Source organism: Mesoplodon bidens, assembly GCF_964165515.1.
Source record: "Mesoplodon bidens genome assembly, chromosome: 1".
Lineage (NCBI taxonomy): Eukaryota > Metazoa > Chordata > Mammalia > Artiodactyla > Ziphiidae > Mesoplodon > Mesoplodon bidens.
This window is the reverse complement of record NC_138176.1, coordinates 168,921,178-168,936,117: the sequence shown is the minus strand read 5'-3', so window position 1 is coordinate 168,936,117 and position 14,940 is coordinate 168,921,178. Positions and strand designations below refer to the sequence as shown.

At 38.7% G+C, this 14,940-nt stretch overlaps 1 protein-coding gene across 1 annotated transcript in view; it reads right to left on the bottom strand.

Moving 5' to 3' along the window:
* Nucleotides 1-14,940, bottom strand: part of CFAP70 (cilia and flagella associated protein 70) — an 88,316-nt gene that overhangs the window by 35,910 nt on the left and 37,466 nt on the right. Inside the window, exons 11-16 of the mRNA XM_081248464.1 lie at nt 9,283-9,453; nt 8,052-8,132; nt 6,375-6,466; nt 3,834-3,894; nt 3,318-3,512; nt 1,443-1,574 (exon numbers count right to left, since the gene is read on the bottom strand). Coding sequence (XP_081104590.1) covers nt 1,443-1,574; nt 3,318-3,512; nt 3,834-3,894; nt 6,375-6,466; nt 8,052-8,132; nt 9,283-9,453 — 732 coding nt within the window. The remainder of the gene's footprint in view (nt 1-1,442; nt 1,575-3,317; nt 3,513-3,833; nt 3,895-6,374; nt 6,467-8,051; nt 8,133-9,282; nt 9,454-14,940) is intronic.

Sequence of the window (14,940 nt, the reverse complement as noted above, 5' to 3'; positions counted from 1 at the left end):
TAGAGACTTTGAGGGACTTCCCTGGTGGCACAGTGCGGTTAAGAATCCGCCTGCCAATGCAGGGGACAGATTCGATCCCTGGTCCAGGAGGATCCTAAATGCCGCAGATCAACTAAGCCTGTGCACCACAACTACTGAGCCTGTGCTCTAGAGCCGGCGAGCCACAACTACTGAGCCCATGCGCCCTAGAGCCTGCACGTCACGACTACTGAGCCCACGCGCTGCAACTACTGAAGCGTGTGCACTCTAAGGCCTGCATGATGCAACTACTGAGCCCGTGTGCTGCAACTACTGAAGCCCACATGCCTAGAGCCCGTGCTCCACAGCAAGAGAAGCCACTGCAATGAGAAGCCTGTACGCTACAATAAAGAGTAGCCCCCACTCACTGCAACTAGAGAAAGCCCTTGCGCATCAATGAAGCCCCAACGAGGCCAAAAAAAAAAAATCCACCCTTTCCTTAAAAAAAAAAAAGAATAGGGGCTTCCCTGGTGGTGCAGTGGTTGAGAATCTGCCTGCTAATGCAGGGGACACGGGTTCGAGCCCTGGGCTGGGAGGATCCCACATGCCGCGGAGCAACTAGGCCCGTGAGCCACAACGACTGAGCCTGTGCGTCTGGAGCCTGTGCTCCGCAACAAGAGAGGCCGCGATAGTGAGAGGCCCGCGCACTGCGATGAAGAGTGGCCCCCGCTTGCCACAACTAGAGAAAGCCCTAGCACAGAAACGAAGACCCAACACAGCAAAAATAAATAAATTAATAAATTAATTAAAAAAAAAAAAAAAAAGAAGGCCCCATCCTTGGAAAAAAATTATGGAAAAAAAAAAAAAAAAGAATAGAGGCTTTGAGGATGCATAGCTGGTTAGAGACTACCAGGGGGACAAAAACACTTTGATTTTATCTTTGTTTTCAAACAAACCACAACTGCATACATAAAAAATGAGCAAATGAAGGCAAGATGTAAGATGTACAAATATATAAAAACAAGTGGGAGGAGACCAGTCAGATAGAAAAGGCATATATGAAGTGTCATTGTCATTCAAGTATAATATCTGAAAACTCATAGTTTTTCTTTGTTTTGATTGTCAGTCTTGAAGAAAAAGTTGACAAATGCACACAATCACAGAATAAATAGAATGATAATTTTTTTCCACAATTTACATAGCTGATTTTATTTATTTTTTATCCATCAAATTTATGACAGTTGTGAAATTAATTTTTCTATGAAGTTGAAAGAGGATACCCCCTTATTTTCCCTAAAATTAGTCTTATAACTTAGGCAGTTTCTTATTCATCTTTGTGTTTTCAATGCCTAGCACAGAGCAGACACCCCCAAAAATGTTTGTGGAATTAAGGAAGAAAAGAAGCAAGAAAGGAAGGAATCATTCAGAGGAGACCCTGATGACCTACAGAGAAAAGGAAGGGTTCTTAGCTCTGAAGCACTTACTTGATTTAAGGCCACATGCATCTGATCCACCAAGAAAACATAGAGCTCACTAATAAATTTCTGCAGCTCCTCTTGGCTTTCAAATGCTGTTGTCTTCAAGTACTTCTCTCTCACAATCTTTACCACAGCATGCTGCAAGAGACACATATCACCATCTGATAACACAGTCTAGCACCATGCTAACAGCACAGGCCTCCCTTGAGTTTCTGATCTAAGGCTCATCAGAACTCCAGGAGGTGACTTGATTTTCCTTGGTGACTGCTACATTATTGGTTCTCTGATTTTCCCCCAATCAACATACTCCACATGGCTTTTCTTAACATCACCATCATCACCAATATGGTCAACACAGCATTCATACTTTGTGAAGAGAGTCATAAAGCAAAAAAAACCTTAGCATTATGTTTATTCATTACATTTCTCATGGTGGCCACATGATTCAAGGGAGAAAAGGAGAAAGGCCTGATTTGAGAGTTTGGAGAATGGAATCCTGGTTCTAATCCTGCCACTGTACAACCTCATAAATTATTTTACACTTGGTACTTCAGTTTCCTCATTTGTTAAATGGATATGTACTCCTGGTATTCCTATCTTACTTCAGAAGATGATTGAGAAGCCAAAGAGAAATAACAGGTGGTGAAATTTAAAATGCTGTACAAATAACATATTGCTATAGCCAGGACAGCGTCTTCTCTTTTCTCCCCTAAGTTAACATTATTGCCAGGCTTTGTACTAAGCACTTTCCATGCATTATCTTATTTAATTCTAATAATGACCCCATGTGATCATATTAATATCATCCCTCATTGTTAGGCAAAAAATTGAGGCTCAGAGTGGTAAGGTCACTTGAGACACAACTGAGATGTGACTATGCCACCTGAGAATAGCCTCTTGCCTCCATGGATATCAGCTGTTTTTCCCTTTGTTACTTCCACGTGCTTTCTTTGTATCTGTTTGGTATAGTATAGGGCACATAGTAAGTGTACACAGAGAGGCAGTGCAGTGTAGCAGATGAGAATGTGAGTCTGGAGCCAGACTGCCTGAATTTACACCCCGTCTTTGACCTTTACTAGCTCTGTGATCTTGGGCAAATTATTTAACCAACTAATGTTGCAATTCTCCATCTGTAAAATGGGGAGTACCTATCTCATAGGGTTGTTGTGAGGATTAAATTAGTAAAGTATGAAGCATTTAAAAATTTATCTGGTATACAACAAATACTCAATAAATGTTAGCCATTATTATTTGGGAAATTATTATTAAGTAAATATTTCTCAAATCTTAGTGATTCTATGGACTAGGAAAAGGTTTGTAATGGGAGACAGAGATAATTAGTCATGGAATCAATACCAGGTACAGAGTTTCTGCCTGCTAGTGCAACACGATATCTGGCCCCAAATCTGGCCTAACTTCAAGTGAAGAATTAGTTTCTTGGGCTTCCCTGGTGGCGCAGTGGTTGAGAGTCCGCCTGCCGATGCAGGGGACACGGGTTCGTGCCCCGGTCTGGGAAGATCCCACATGCCGCAGAGCGGCTGGGCCCGTGAGCCATGGCTGCTGAGCCTGCACGTCTGGAGCGTGTGCTCTGCAACGGGAGAGGCCACAACAGTGAGAGGCCTGCATACCGCAAAAAAAAAAAAAAAAAAAAGAATTAGTTTCTTAAAAGCTTACACTCAGGACAGATACTGAACCATTCCAAGGCTCTACAGGAGTGGAAGGATGTCTCCAGACATTCTATCATAGAGAACATAGCTCTTTGTACCAACAGCAAGAAAGGTAGAGCACAACTGAACATAACCAGAGAAAAAAAGATAACTAGGTATGTAGAGAAGATGCTTCATAAAAATCCATGGAATCATTAAATAAATTAATATTTACCTTGAGTTCTTCTTTAAAAGCAAAGTATTTTCCAGAGCAATTAAGTTCATAGTTGAGCTGGCACTTCTGCTCCTCCAGGGTTTCACTATCCAGATCACTCCCCACTTTGACTGCCTGTTTTCCAAACATCCTGTGATACTCATTCAGAATGGCTCTAGATATGTTCTTGATCTGCATGTGGTAGTCACTCACCGCCTAGAGAAATACAAAATGTCTGGTAAAGAGGCCTCAAAGAGGTCAAGACATGGAATGGAAGTCTGAAACTGGATTGGGTTTTACATTCAATAATACTTTAGGTATAAATTGCCCTTTTCTTCCCAGCTCAGAAACCATCAGCCAAAGATTAAACGCTGTATACTCTTCACTGAATGCCACTGGTCACAAATAGAAGCAGGAAGGAAAAGATGTGAAGCTACAATTTCTCACCCCTCTGGAAAACATACTGAAGAGCCCATGCATTATTTTCACATGGGTGCACTCAACATCTTAGAGTTTCACCTTGGCTTTGGTACTTGCCTTCTGAGCTCCTCCCGTCCGACGGGTAAGAGGTGGCCTTGGAGGTATAATTTCCTTGACACTGTATCAGAAAAAAACAAAACAAAACTTTATTATATTCAGATTTATGTTCTTTTATTTCCCACCTCTTAAGGTCTAGGTGAGTGAGATCTAAGGTCAGTTGCCCATCACACTTGAGCACTGAGCTATTCTCTCATGTAAGAACCTCAACGTGAACCTCAGAACAGCATACGGCTGTGGACTAGACAAGAAGAAAGCCACTAAGCAGCTAGCTGGAAAGTAACTAAGTGGCACTTCTGGCTAATTTGAGCCCTGGCTTTACCCTTACACATTTTTTTAAACTGTTGTACACAAGCTGCTTGACTCAGGGGTTAGAAAGAGATGGGTGTTAACGACTTTATGTGTACTCAGTAGAGTCTCTGAAAGCACAAAGTTTTGGAAATATAAATGGTACAGGCAAGCGAAAGCTTTTCTTTCCTTTCCAATAGGATAACAACTGTACTCTTGGTCATAATTTATAAGACTACATTAAACTACAGTAATGATATCAAACTTTATGGTGAATAAGAAAATATATTTTATCACAGTCAAACTACTTATGCCAAAACCTCTATCTTCCATTTTCATGAGCTCTTACAAGAACCTAAAGGAAATTAAGTTATAGCTCTTCCTCCTACAGTTTCACATTCCTACTGAGGTATACTACACTGCCTTGAAGTTTACAAAAAAATTCACAGATTCAATTTTTCTTTAATAGGTCCTGTGTATGGGGGAATCCCCTGGTGGTCCAGTGCTTAAGACTTGGAGCTTGCGCTGCAGTGGCATGGGTTCAATCCACGGTTGGGGAACTAAGACACCGCAAGCTGCATGGAACGGCCAGAAAAAAAAAAGTGAGAACAGGTCCTATGTAATTTTATACCTTGCTCATAATTCCTAATTTTAATTTTATTTATTTTAATAGATAATATATCCACATGATTCAAAACTTAAGACATATGAAACAATATATAGTAAATTGTCTCCTTCCAACCTTGTTGTCCAGCCATCCAGTTTCCTCTCCAGAGACAACGTTATTCACTTATTCAAAATATATACTGAGTGCCGATTATCCATCAGGCACTTTTCTAGGTGCTGGGGATAGAGCATTAAACAAAGCAGACAAAAATTCTTGCCCTCATGGTGCTTACATTTTAGTCGGGAAAAAAAGACAATAAATAACATAAATTGGTTAGTGATATGTGCCATAGAGAAAAATAGTGCAAAAAGGCAGATAGACTATGTTGGGGGCTGGGGGTGGTGGAGTTGGGGAGCATATTTCACCAGGGAAAGACTCAGTGAGATGACAGTACTTGAGGATGACCTGATGGAAGTGAGGAAACAAGTCATGTAGGTACCTGGGGTAAAGAAACTATAGGCAAAGCAAGCAACAAGTGTAAAGACCTTGGTGCAAGAGTGTGCCTGGCATGTGTGAGGAATAGCGAGGGGTCAGTTTGGCTGGACCGAAAAAAAATGAGGAAAAAATATATGCAGAATATGTAGGCCCTTGTAGGCCACTGTAAAGCCTTTGACTTTACTCAGAGTGTGATGGGGAGTTGCTGGTAGTTTCTGAACAGAGGAGTCACATGAACTGACTTCCATTCTAATACAATCATTATAGAACCCTATAATAAGAATAAGTTGCCCAAATGTCCATCAACTGAAGACTAGAAAAACAAAATGTGGTATATCCATAGAACAAAATACCGCTCAACAATAAGGAAATGAAGTACTGATACATGCTACAGTTTGGATGAATCTTGACAGCATTATGTTAGATAAGAGAAGTCAGTCCACAAAGACCACATATGGTATGATTCCATTTATATGAAATGTCTCAGAGTTGGCAAATCCATACAGACAAAAAAGTAGATAAGTGATTGCTTAGGGCTGGGGTGCAGGGTGTTGGTGGGGAAATGGCATGAGGGTTGGAGGAAATGTAGAGGGACTGAGAATGTATATGGAGACATTACTCCCCATTTTACAGAGATAAAAAGGATATAAAGGAATACTATGAATAATTACACATCAACAAACTGGATAATCTTGATGAAATGGATAACTTCCAAGAAACACAATCAAAGCACTGTGGTACAATATAAAAATAGTTCTAAAAAATTACATATATTTACATGTGACAAGGGTGCGTGTGTGTGTGTGTGTGTATAATATAGGGACTTTACAATAACTCCAGAAGGATAAGTACCAAGGTGTTAAAAGTGGTTATCACTGGGTGAGTAGAAAGAAATCTGGGTATTTTTAGATACTTTCTTGTTGATTTTTTTTCCTTGCCTATCTTGAAATTCTCAATTTTTTTGTAACTGGCAACATACTGCTTTTATAACAAGAAACCAAAAGTAACAAAAGAAACTTATCTGAAAAATAAAACAGAAAACTGTCTGCTGCTTATCCCAAGAAAAATTACATTTATGTGGACAAAATGACTGACTTTTATTTATACCTAAACTGTCTTGCAAAGCAAGTATGAGAACCATTGCTACACACCTTCTGGCTAGTTCCTCTGGCATTCGCTTCGGAACCAAGGCTTTGTCCAGCTCAATCTCCAACACAATGTATGTCCCTGCTTCTACATATTGCTGTAAAGACATTTTTCTCTAATTTATTCTTTCCAGAAAAACAGATATTTATGAAAAAAATTTAGTAACATAAGATAATGCTCACAATATATTAAGTGAGAAAATTGTGTATATAACTATATATAGTGTGATTCTGACTTAAGACATTTTTTACATAGAAAAATAACTGGAAAGAGAAATAGTAACACTGGTTATCTCTTGCAGAAAAAGGTTTTCAATTTTATTCTTGGAAACTTCTACCCCAGCTGAAGTCTTGTTTAATTTGCTCGATACTGTTCTTGGAATTGTTTCAAGTGAATGCCATTCTTTCTTCTACCAAACCTCTTTCAGAAGTCATGAAGAAATAACCTCATAACCGTCTGACATTCCCACCCACACCCTCTTAAGCGCCATTTATCAACTTCAACCTCATGGACATTTCTACCCAGATTCTTGCCAGCATCCTAACTATCAATACAACATGTCCAAAACTGAACTTATCATTTCCCCTATATCCATCTCTATTTTTACTTTTCTCTTAATGATTCTGTCATCTTTCCAGAAAGTGAGGCTTGAAACCTGAGTTATCTTTAACTTTTCTTCCTCAACACCCCAAAGCTTTCAAATTCCACACCCTGCCTCCACAGGTTTTTTACTTTCTTTACTACAATCCCTTCCCTAGATTAAACTGTCATCAACACTCATCTGTACTGTAAATAAACCTATAAACTGACATCTGAAGACCTTACCACAACTTCAATCTCTTTTTTCCATATCCTGGCAAGAGTACTGCCCTGAAACACTCATGAGGTATTTTTTCTATGTGACTTAAAAAACTTCAGTGTGAGTCTCTAAGATAAGGCTTAACAGTCCCTCATCATCTACACAGTGAAGCCCAAACATTCTAGCAAGCCTTTCAAAGTCTTCCTAAAACTCAACTCAGGTCTCTGTCTTCTTTATCACCTCCTTCTAGAACCATTACTTTCACTTCTCTATACCATACACTGAATTAATTGATGTATGCTGAATTCTGCTACCTTCTTTGTGCCTTGACTCAAGCTGTTCTCTGGCCCTGAAATTCTTCTCCTGAAATTCATTTGGCAAAGGGCTCTCTTTATCTTTCACTACTTAGCTTCGATACCACCTCTTCCTGAAGTCTTCTGAGACTGCTCCATCTGACTCCTCTGAGACCACACAGCACTTTCATTTGTACCTCTACTACAGCATTCATCAAGATTCTTACAGTTAGTTATGTACCAGTCTGTTTTGCCCAACAGAGTGTTGAGTGTCCTGAGGGCAAACGAATAAACGCTGCAGATGATGCATCTTTGCATCTCTCATAGTGCTTAATATAGCATAATTAATAAAAGACATAAATTTGTAATGCTAGAAAGGACCTTGAAGTTAATCTGGTATCCACTCCTTTTAGAGAGTCTCAACAAGACAAAGAAATTTACCCAAGGTCATAAACTAGTCGTGGCAAATATGGGATGGTTACTCATATAATGAGCATTTTCCTGAGCATTTTCCACTATATCATACTATCTTGCTCAGTAAAGGACTGATGAATTTAAACTTAATTTTCAAACTCTTCATGCATAGTTACCTGTCCTTCTGGATTGTTGCAAAGAGAGGGTTCAACTTCCAAAGGAGTAGCTGAGCTCTGAGACTTTATACTAGACATTTGCTGAAAGAAAATAAGCACACCTCAAAAATTCAATTCTTGGGACTTCCCTGGTGGCTCAGTGGTTAAGAATCTGCCTGCCAATGCAGGGGACATGAGTTCAAGCCCTGGTCCAGGAAGATACCACATGCTGTGGAGCAATTTAGCCCGTGTGCCACAACTACTGACCCTACCTTTTAGAGCCCACGAGCCACAACTACCGAAGCCTGCATGCCTAGAGCCTATGCTCCGCAACAAGAGAAGCCACCACAATGAGAAGCCCTCGCACCACAACAGAGTAGCCCCCGCTCGCTGCAATTAGAGAAAGCCCACGTGCAGCAATGAAGACCCAACGCAGCCAAGATAAATAAATTAATTAATTAATTTTAAAAATTAAATTAAATTCTTGGAACTTCCCTGGTGATCCAGTGGCTAAGACTCTGCGCTCCCTATGCAGGGGTCCCGGGTTTGATCCCTGGACAGGGAACTAGATCCCACATGCCGCAACTATGAGTTCACGTGCTGCAACTAAAGATCCTGCATGCTGCAACTAAAAGATCCCACATGCCGCAACTAAAAATTCCACATGCTGCAACTGAAGAAAAAAAAAAGATCCCACATGCTGCAATGAAGACCTGATGCAGCCAAATAAATAAATAAATATTTTTTAAATAATAAATTTTTTTAATTATTAAAAAAATTCATCTAGCCCTCTCAAGTCCTCCACTTTGGGGAGCTTGTCCAGAAATTAATAAAGCTGGTTCTTTGACTTCTAAAAAAAAATTTCAATTCTTACATGGTCTCCACAATAGCAGAAGCAAGGACCATTATGTTGCATCAAAACGCAAGCTAGGGCTTCCCTGGTGGCGCAGTGGTTGAGAGTCCGCCTGCCGATGCAGGGGACACGGGTTCGTGCCCCTATCCCGGAAGATCCCACGTGCCGCGCAGCGGCTGGGCCCGCGAGCCATGGCCGTGGAGCCTGTGTGTCCGGAGCCTGTGCTCCGCAGCGGGAGAGGCCACAGCAGTGAGAGGCCCGCGTACAGCAAAAAAAAAAAAAAAAAAAAAAAAAAAAAAAAACGCAAGCTAAACTGAGGCAATTTACCAAATGAGAAATCAGTGCAAGCCTCTGGAATGTAACAAAACCAGCAAAATCATCACCTTCTCAACAACCTACCACATCCCCAGGCCTAGGCCTTGCTTCCATATCCTTTTCTTTGACTGTTTTATCTTCTTTCAGGTTCTTAGAAATAACTGGTTTGGACACTGGAGAATAAATTCCTCCTATTTTATTATTCTGAATCAAATTATGGCCAGTATCCCGGAACAAGCTAAATAAACACTTGGTCTGAAAAGAAAGAAAGAAACAAAAAAATGTAATGACTCACAGGCAAATGAAACAAACTCAATAGATACCCACATTATTCATTAATATCATTTAGTTTTCTATTTCAATATGGTACAATCAGAGATGGATAAGAGAAGCAAAAAACAATTGCCTTGCTGTACTTGTTGAACAGGTGAAACCATCACAGACGCATAGCTGCCTACCCTATTTTTTAAATTAATAAGAGAACTTTCAACCTGGCTTGATTTGGTGTCTCATAACTTATTACCAGAAAGCTTTTAAACTCTGACACATCATTTCAGATTAACTTTAAGTGGTAGAATTTATTTCTGTACAGGAAATATCATCTGTCTAAATACTACTGGCCTATCAATTATAATTGGAAGAACAGTGCAAGTTTAAAGTAAAAATTTGTATGGGAAAATTCAAACTATAGATAAATAACTGGAAAAGAATCTTAAAATAATTTTTAAATTAAACAACATGGATGAATCTAAATGTAATTTATGCTAAGTGAAAGAAACAAGACCAAAAAAAAAAAAAAAAAAGAGGGGAGGAGTGGACAGTGGTGGGAGAGAAGGTTAACAGATGAGGATAATGGATATTTTCATTATCTTGATTGTGGTGATAGTTTTACAGATGCAAACCTACGTCAAAAGTTTTAAATTGTACACTTTACATATATGCAATTTATTGTATGTCAATTATACCTCAATAAACCTAAAAGACAGTACAACAATATTAAAGAAAAATAAATACTAAATATCACTCACAATCCTACCACCTCTACAGAAATTGCTGTATTTCATATATTCTAAGATGCAAACTTTTTCAAATTTTAACATCTCTGGAAGAGAGAACATTACATGTAAGTGGTATTATACAATATGTAGTCATTTGTGTCTTCCTTTCATTCAGCATGTTTTTGAGGTTCATCCATATTATAGCATGTATCAGTAATCATCCATATTATAGCATGTATCAGTAGTTCACTTATTTTTCTTAATAAATTTATTCACAAAAAATAGTGAGACTGTAGAGGGTCTGGGGGCTGTACAAGGGCAGGGGCCTGGGGAGCTCTGTATATGGGGCTGGGAGACAAGGGAGCCTCCAGATGGAAGGGTATTTTTTAATAAAAAATATAATGGGAGGTACAACCACCCCCTCCCCCCTCCCCGATTAAAAAGACACAAAAATAGACGTCTCTGAGGTAAATGGGGAGCCTGGGGGCTTAAGGGTGTTGAAAGGGTACTTCGTGTTTTCTGCCGACACCGGTCACACACTGGAGCATTCTCCGATCCTAGCTCTTCTTCCCTGGTGAAAAGGCTGAAACTACCCGGCAGAGACACCTTGCCCCCAGCAAATCCTTTCTTGGGGATGGGCAGGAACAAGTCACAAAAAACCTCGGAGGTCGTGGAGCGATACCCACAGGCCTGGCACTTGAGACAACTTTTCAACTGGCCCACAAACAAGTCCACAATCTTGGTGTCCTCTCGCTCAAGGTAAGCTTCCCATTAGGTTGGCTTGGTCGTCACCGCTTAACTCAAGTTCTAGCAGAGCCCCTCCACAGCAGGATGGGGAGGGAGCTGGACTATTGGCCAGGACTGGTGGAGCCCAGCGGCCTCGTCAGTTGATTTCAAAGTGTAGCAGCTCCATGAGGAGCTTCAGAAACTCTTGGGCATCCTGCTGGCTGTATCCAGAGAAGGAGGGAACATATTTCTGGAAGACAGCTCGGAATCGAGTAGGATTCACAGCTTCGCAGGAGTCAGGGTGTCACAGGGCACCAATCACATCTGCAAAGCCTTCAGAGTTCACTCTTTTTTTAAAACAGCTTTAGTGAGATAAAATTAACATTCCATACAATTCACCCATTTAAAGTGTAGTCAAAATTCAGTGATTTTGGGGAAAAAAAGCCTAAGAAGCACCTTCCTGAGGATGTTTTTCTGCTTGGTTGAAACACAATGAAATATTTACAAGTTTGGATATTCTCTGTTTAGGGTAGGGGTACTATAGACTGCTAGCCCATGAAGATTAAAATGGAATTCACTGGGCAATACCTAACCAAGTATCAGAATGGAACACGCCACCAACAAGGGTGAAAGCAGGTTCTGTTTCAGCAGCAAGTCCAACAGAGACAAGGAAGTAAATTATTCCAGTTTTGTTCCAGGAAAAAAAAAATTCAATGATTTTGGCATATTACATTAATTGTAGTTAATTCCTTTTTAACTGCTAAATAGTATTCCCTAATATAGATGTGCCACAATTTATTGATTCACCAGTTGTGGGCATCTGGACTGTTGTGAGTTTTTAGCTATTATGAATAACGCTACTATGAACATTCACGTACATGTCTTCGTGTAAATGCAGGTTTTCAGTTCTCTTGGGTAGGTTCCTAGGAATGATTTTCTGGGTTGTATGGTAAGTTTATGTTTAACACAGATTTTCTATATAGTTGTTCTGCCAAGTATTGAGAGTGGATTATTGAAATTTCTAAATGTTACTGTCAAATTGTCTATTACCCCTTTCAATTCTGTTGGGTTTGGCTTCATGTATTATGAGGTTCTGTTGTGTGTTTTCACTTATAATTTACACATGTATTATATATAATAATTTATAATTAATTTATAATTTATAAATCCTATCTTTCTAATTAATTGACCCTTATAACATGCCACTCTATGTCTTTAGTAATATTACTCATCTTGAAGTCGATTTTGTCTGATATAAATATAGCCACTCAGCTCCATTATGTTTTCTATTTGCATAGTATATCTTTTCCATTCTTTTACTTCAAATTATGTGTGTCTGAACCAAAATGTATTTGTTATAGACAGCATATCATTGAATCTTGATTTTTTTTATTGAAGTATTAGTTGATTTACCATATTGTGTCAGTTTCAGGTATACAGAAAAGTGACTCAGTTATATATATTTCTCAGGTTATTTTCTATTAGAGGTTATTACAAGATATTGAAAACAATTCCCTGTGTTCTGAAGTAAATCCTTGTTGCTCATCTATTTTATGTATAGTAGTTCATGTCTGTTAATCCCATACTCCTAATTTATCCCTCCCCCCACTTTCTTTCCCCTTTGGTAACCGAAAGTTATTTTCTATGTCTGTGAGTCTGTTTCTGTTTTGTATATAGATTCATTTGTATTATTTTTTAGATTCTACATAAGTGATATAATATTTGTCTTTCTCAAATCTTGATTTTTTAAAATCCAGTCTCATAATCTCTTTCATTGGGGTGTTTAGACTACTCACATATAATGTTATTGTTGAAATATTTACATTTATATTTGACATTTTGCCATTTCTTTTCTATTTATCTTGTCTTTTTTGTTCCTCTCTTCCTTCTTTAAGTGCCTTCTTTTATGCTAAAAATATATATACTTGAGTATATGCATATGGTATATGTACACAAACACACACACACACATACACACACACACGCTTTTCTTAGTGGTTGCTTCAGAGATTACAATATGCATGTGAACTAATCACAATCTATTTCATATTGAGACTAATTTAGTTCTGATAAAATATATAAACTTTACTGTGCTATAGCTCCATTCTATCCTCTCTCCTTTATGCTATTATCATATAAATTACATCTATGTATGTTATAAACCCAATAATAAAACTAATGCTTTATATAATCACATCTTTCAAAGAAGAGCAAAAATGAGAAAAATATTTCTAAAATCTTTTATACTTACTTACATTTAACCATTTCTAGTGCTCATTTCTTCTTGTGGATTCAATTTATCATTTGGTTTATATTCTTTCAAGCTGAAGGACATACTTTAGTAATCCTGGCAAGACAGGTTTATTAGCAACAGATTCTTTCAATACTTGTTTATCCATGGATGTGTTTATTTCGCCTTCATTTTTGGTTGATAGCGTTTTCATTCAGCACTTTGAATCTGTGTTTCCATTGCCTTCAGTATTCCATTGTTTCAGATGAAAAATCAACTGTTAACCATGTTGGTGCTCCCCTGTAAGTGATGAATCATTTTTCTCCTGTTGAATTCACAATTTTCTTTTTCTTTCAATAGTTCACTATAATGTGTATACTATAGACCTCCATATGCTTTTCCTACTTGGAATTCTCTGAACTTCTTAGGTATGTAGACTAATGTTTTTATCAAACAGGGGATATTTTCAGACATTATTTTTTTATACATAACTTCTGCCTCTTTCTCTCTCTTTTCTCCTAGGATTCTCATTACAATATGTTGGTTGCTCTCCACCGAGATCTCCATTTCAACCAACGACATTGTCAGGCATGGGTCCTTCACCCACTGCTCCAAATTTTGTGAGCCCTCGCTGTGGCAGCAAAGTTGCTGGCCCTCACAGCCCATCCTGCCCTTGAAGAATCACCTCACTGATTAAGCTAAATCAGAGAAGAGGTAGGGGGAGGTGGTTTAGGAGCAGACCTAGGCAAGAATGCCTCAAACTCCATTGTTTTTCATGCATGAATACTTCTCAGTTTGTTGATGCCTTTGGTCAATTTCCAGAGCACTGAAATGGCATTTTGTCAATTTGTCCAGCTTTACAGTTGCTTTTAGGGGGAGAAAATTTGACAACCTCCTCACTCAGACATACCCAGAAATGTTTCCTCCCCAGTATTTTTCATATATTTTAAAAATTATGATTATATAGTTTTAAAAAGTTGTGATCGGGCTTCCCTGGTGGCGCAGTGGTTGAGAGTCCGCCTGCCGATGCAGGGGACACGGGTTCGTGCCCCTATCCCGGAAGATCCCACATGCCGCGGAGCGGCTGGGCCCGCGAGCCATGGCCGCGGAGCCTGTGTGTCCGGAGCCTGTGCTCCGCAACGGGAGAGGCCACAGCAGTGAGAGGCCCGCGTACAGCAAAAAAAAAAAAAAAAAAAAAAAAAAAAAAGTTGTGATCATAGTGGATGTAGTTTTATATCCTTTTTCATTTAACAGACTACTACATGCATCCTCTGTTTTTAAAGTTTTCATGAGAATAATTTTTAATATATGCACAATATTCTCCTTCATATGGGTATAATAAAAGTAACAGGCAAAAATGTTTGTGTGTCAACTATATCCCTAGTGCTTTACATATTTTATCTCATTTAATATGTAAAACAATTCTAGGAAACAAGCAGTGTCTCCATTTTACTGATGAATAAAGTTGAGAGAAATTCAGTCACTTGCCCAAAGTCAGTAAACGGCAGCCTGTCTGGCAGTTCCAGAATTCAGCCTAGAAACTGCCTGACATCAAAGCCTATAACCTTTCAATTATGATATATTGTTTCCCTCGGATTCACCAAAAATATCTTGATATGATTGATACAATAAAGTGCTTTATATTTTAGGAATAGTAGCCATCTTCTGATATGTATTCAAATATTTTCCCCAATTTTTTAGTTACATTATAATTTTGTTAATGATGGCTTCTTCTATGTATAGAAGATTTTTATTTTTTGGCAATCTAAATCTTTTATATCTTTCATT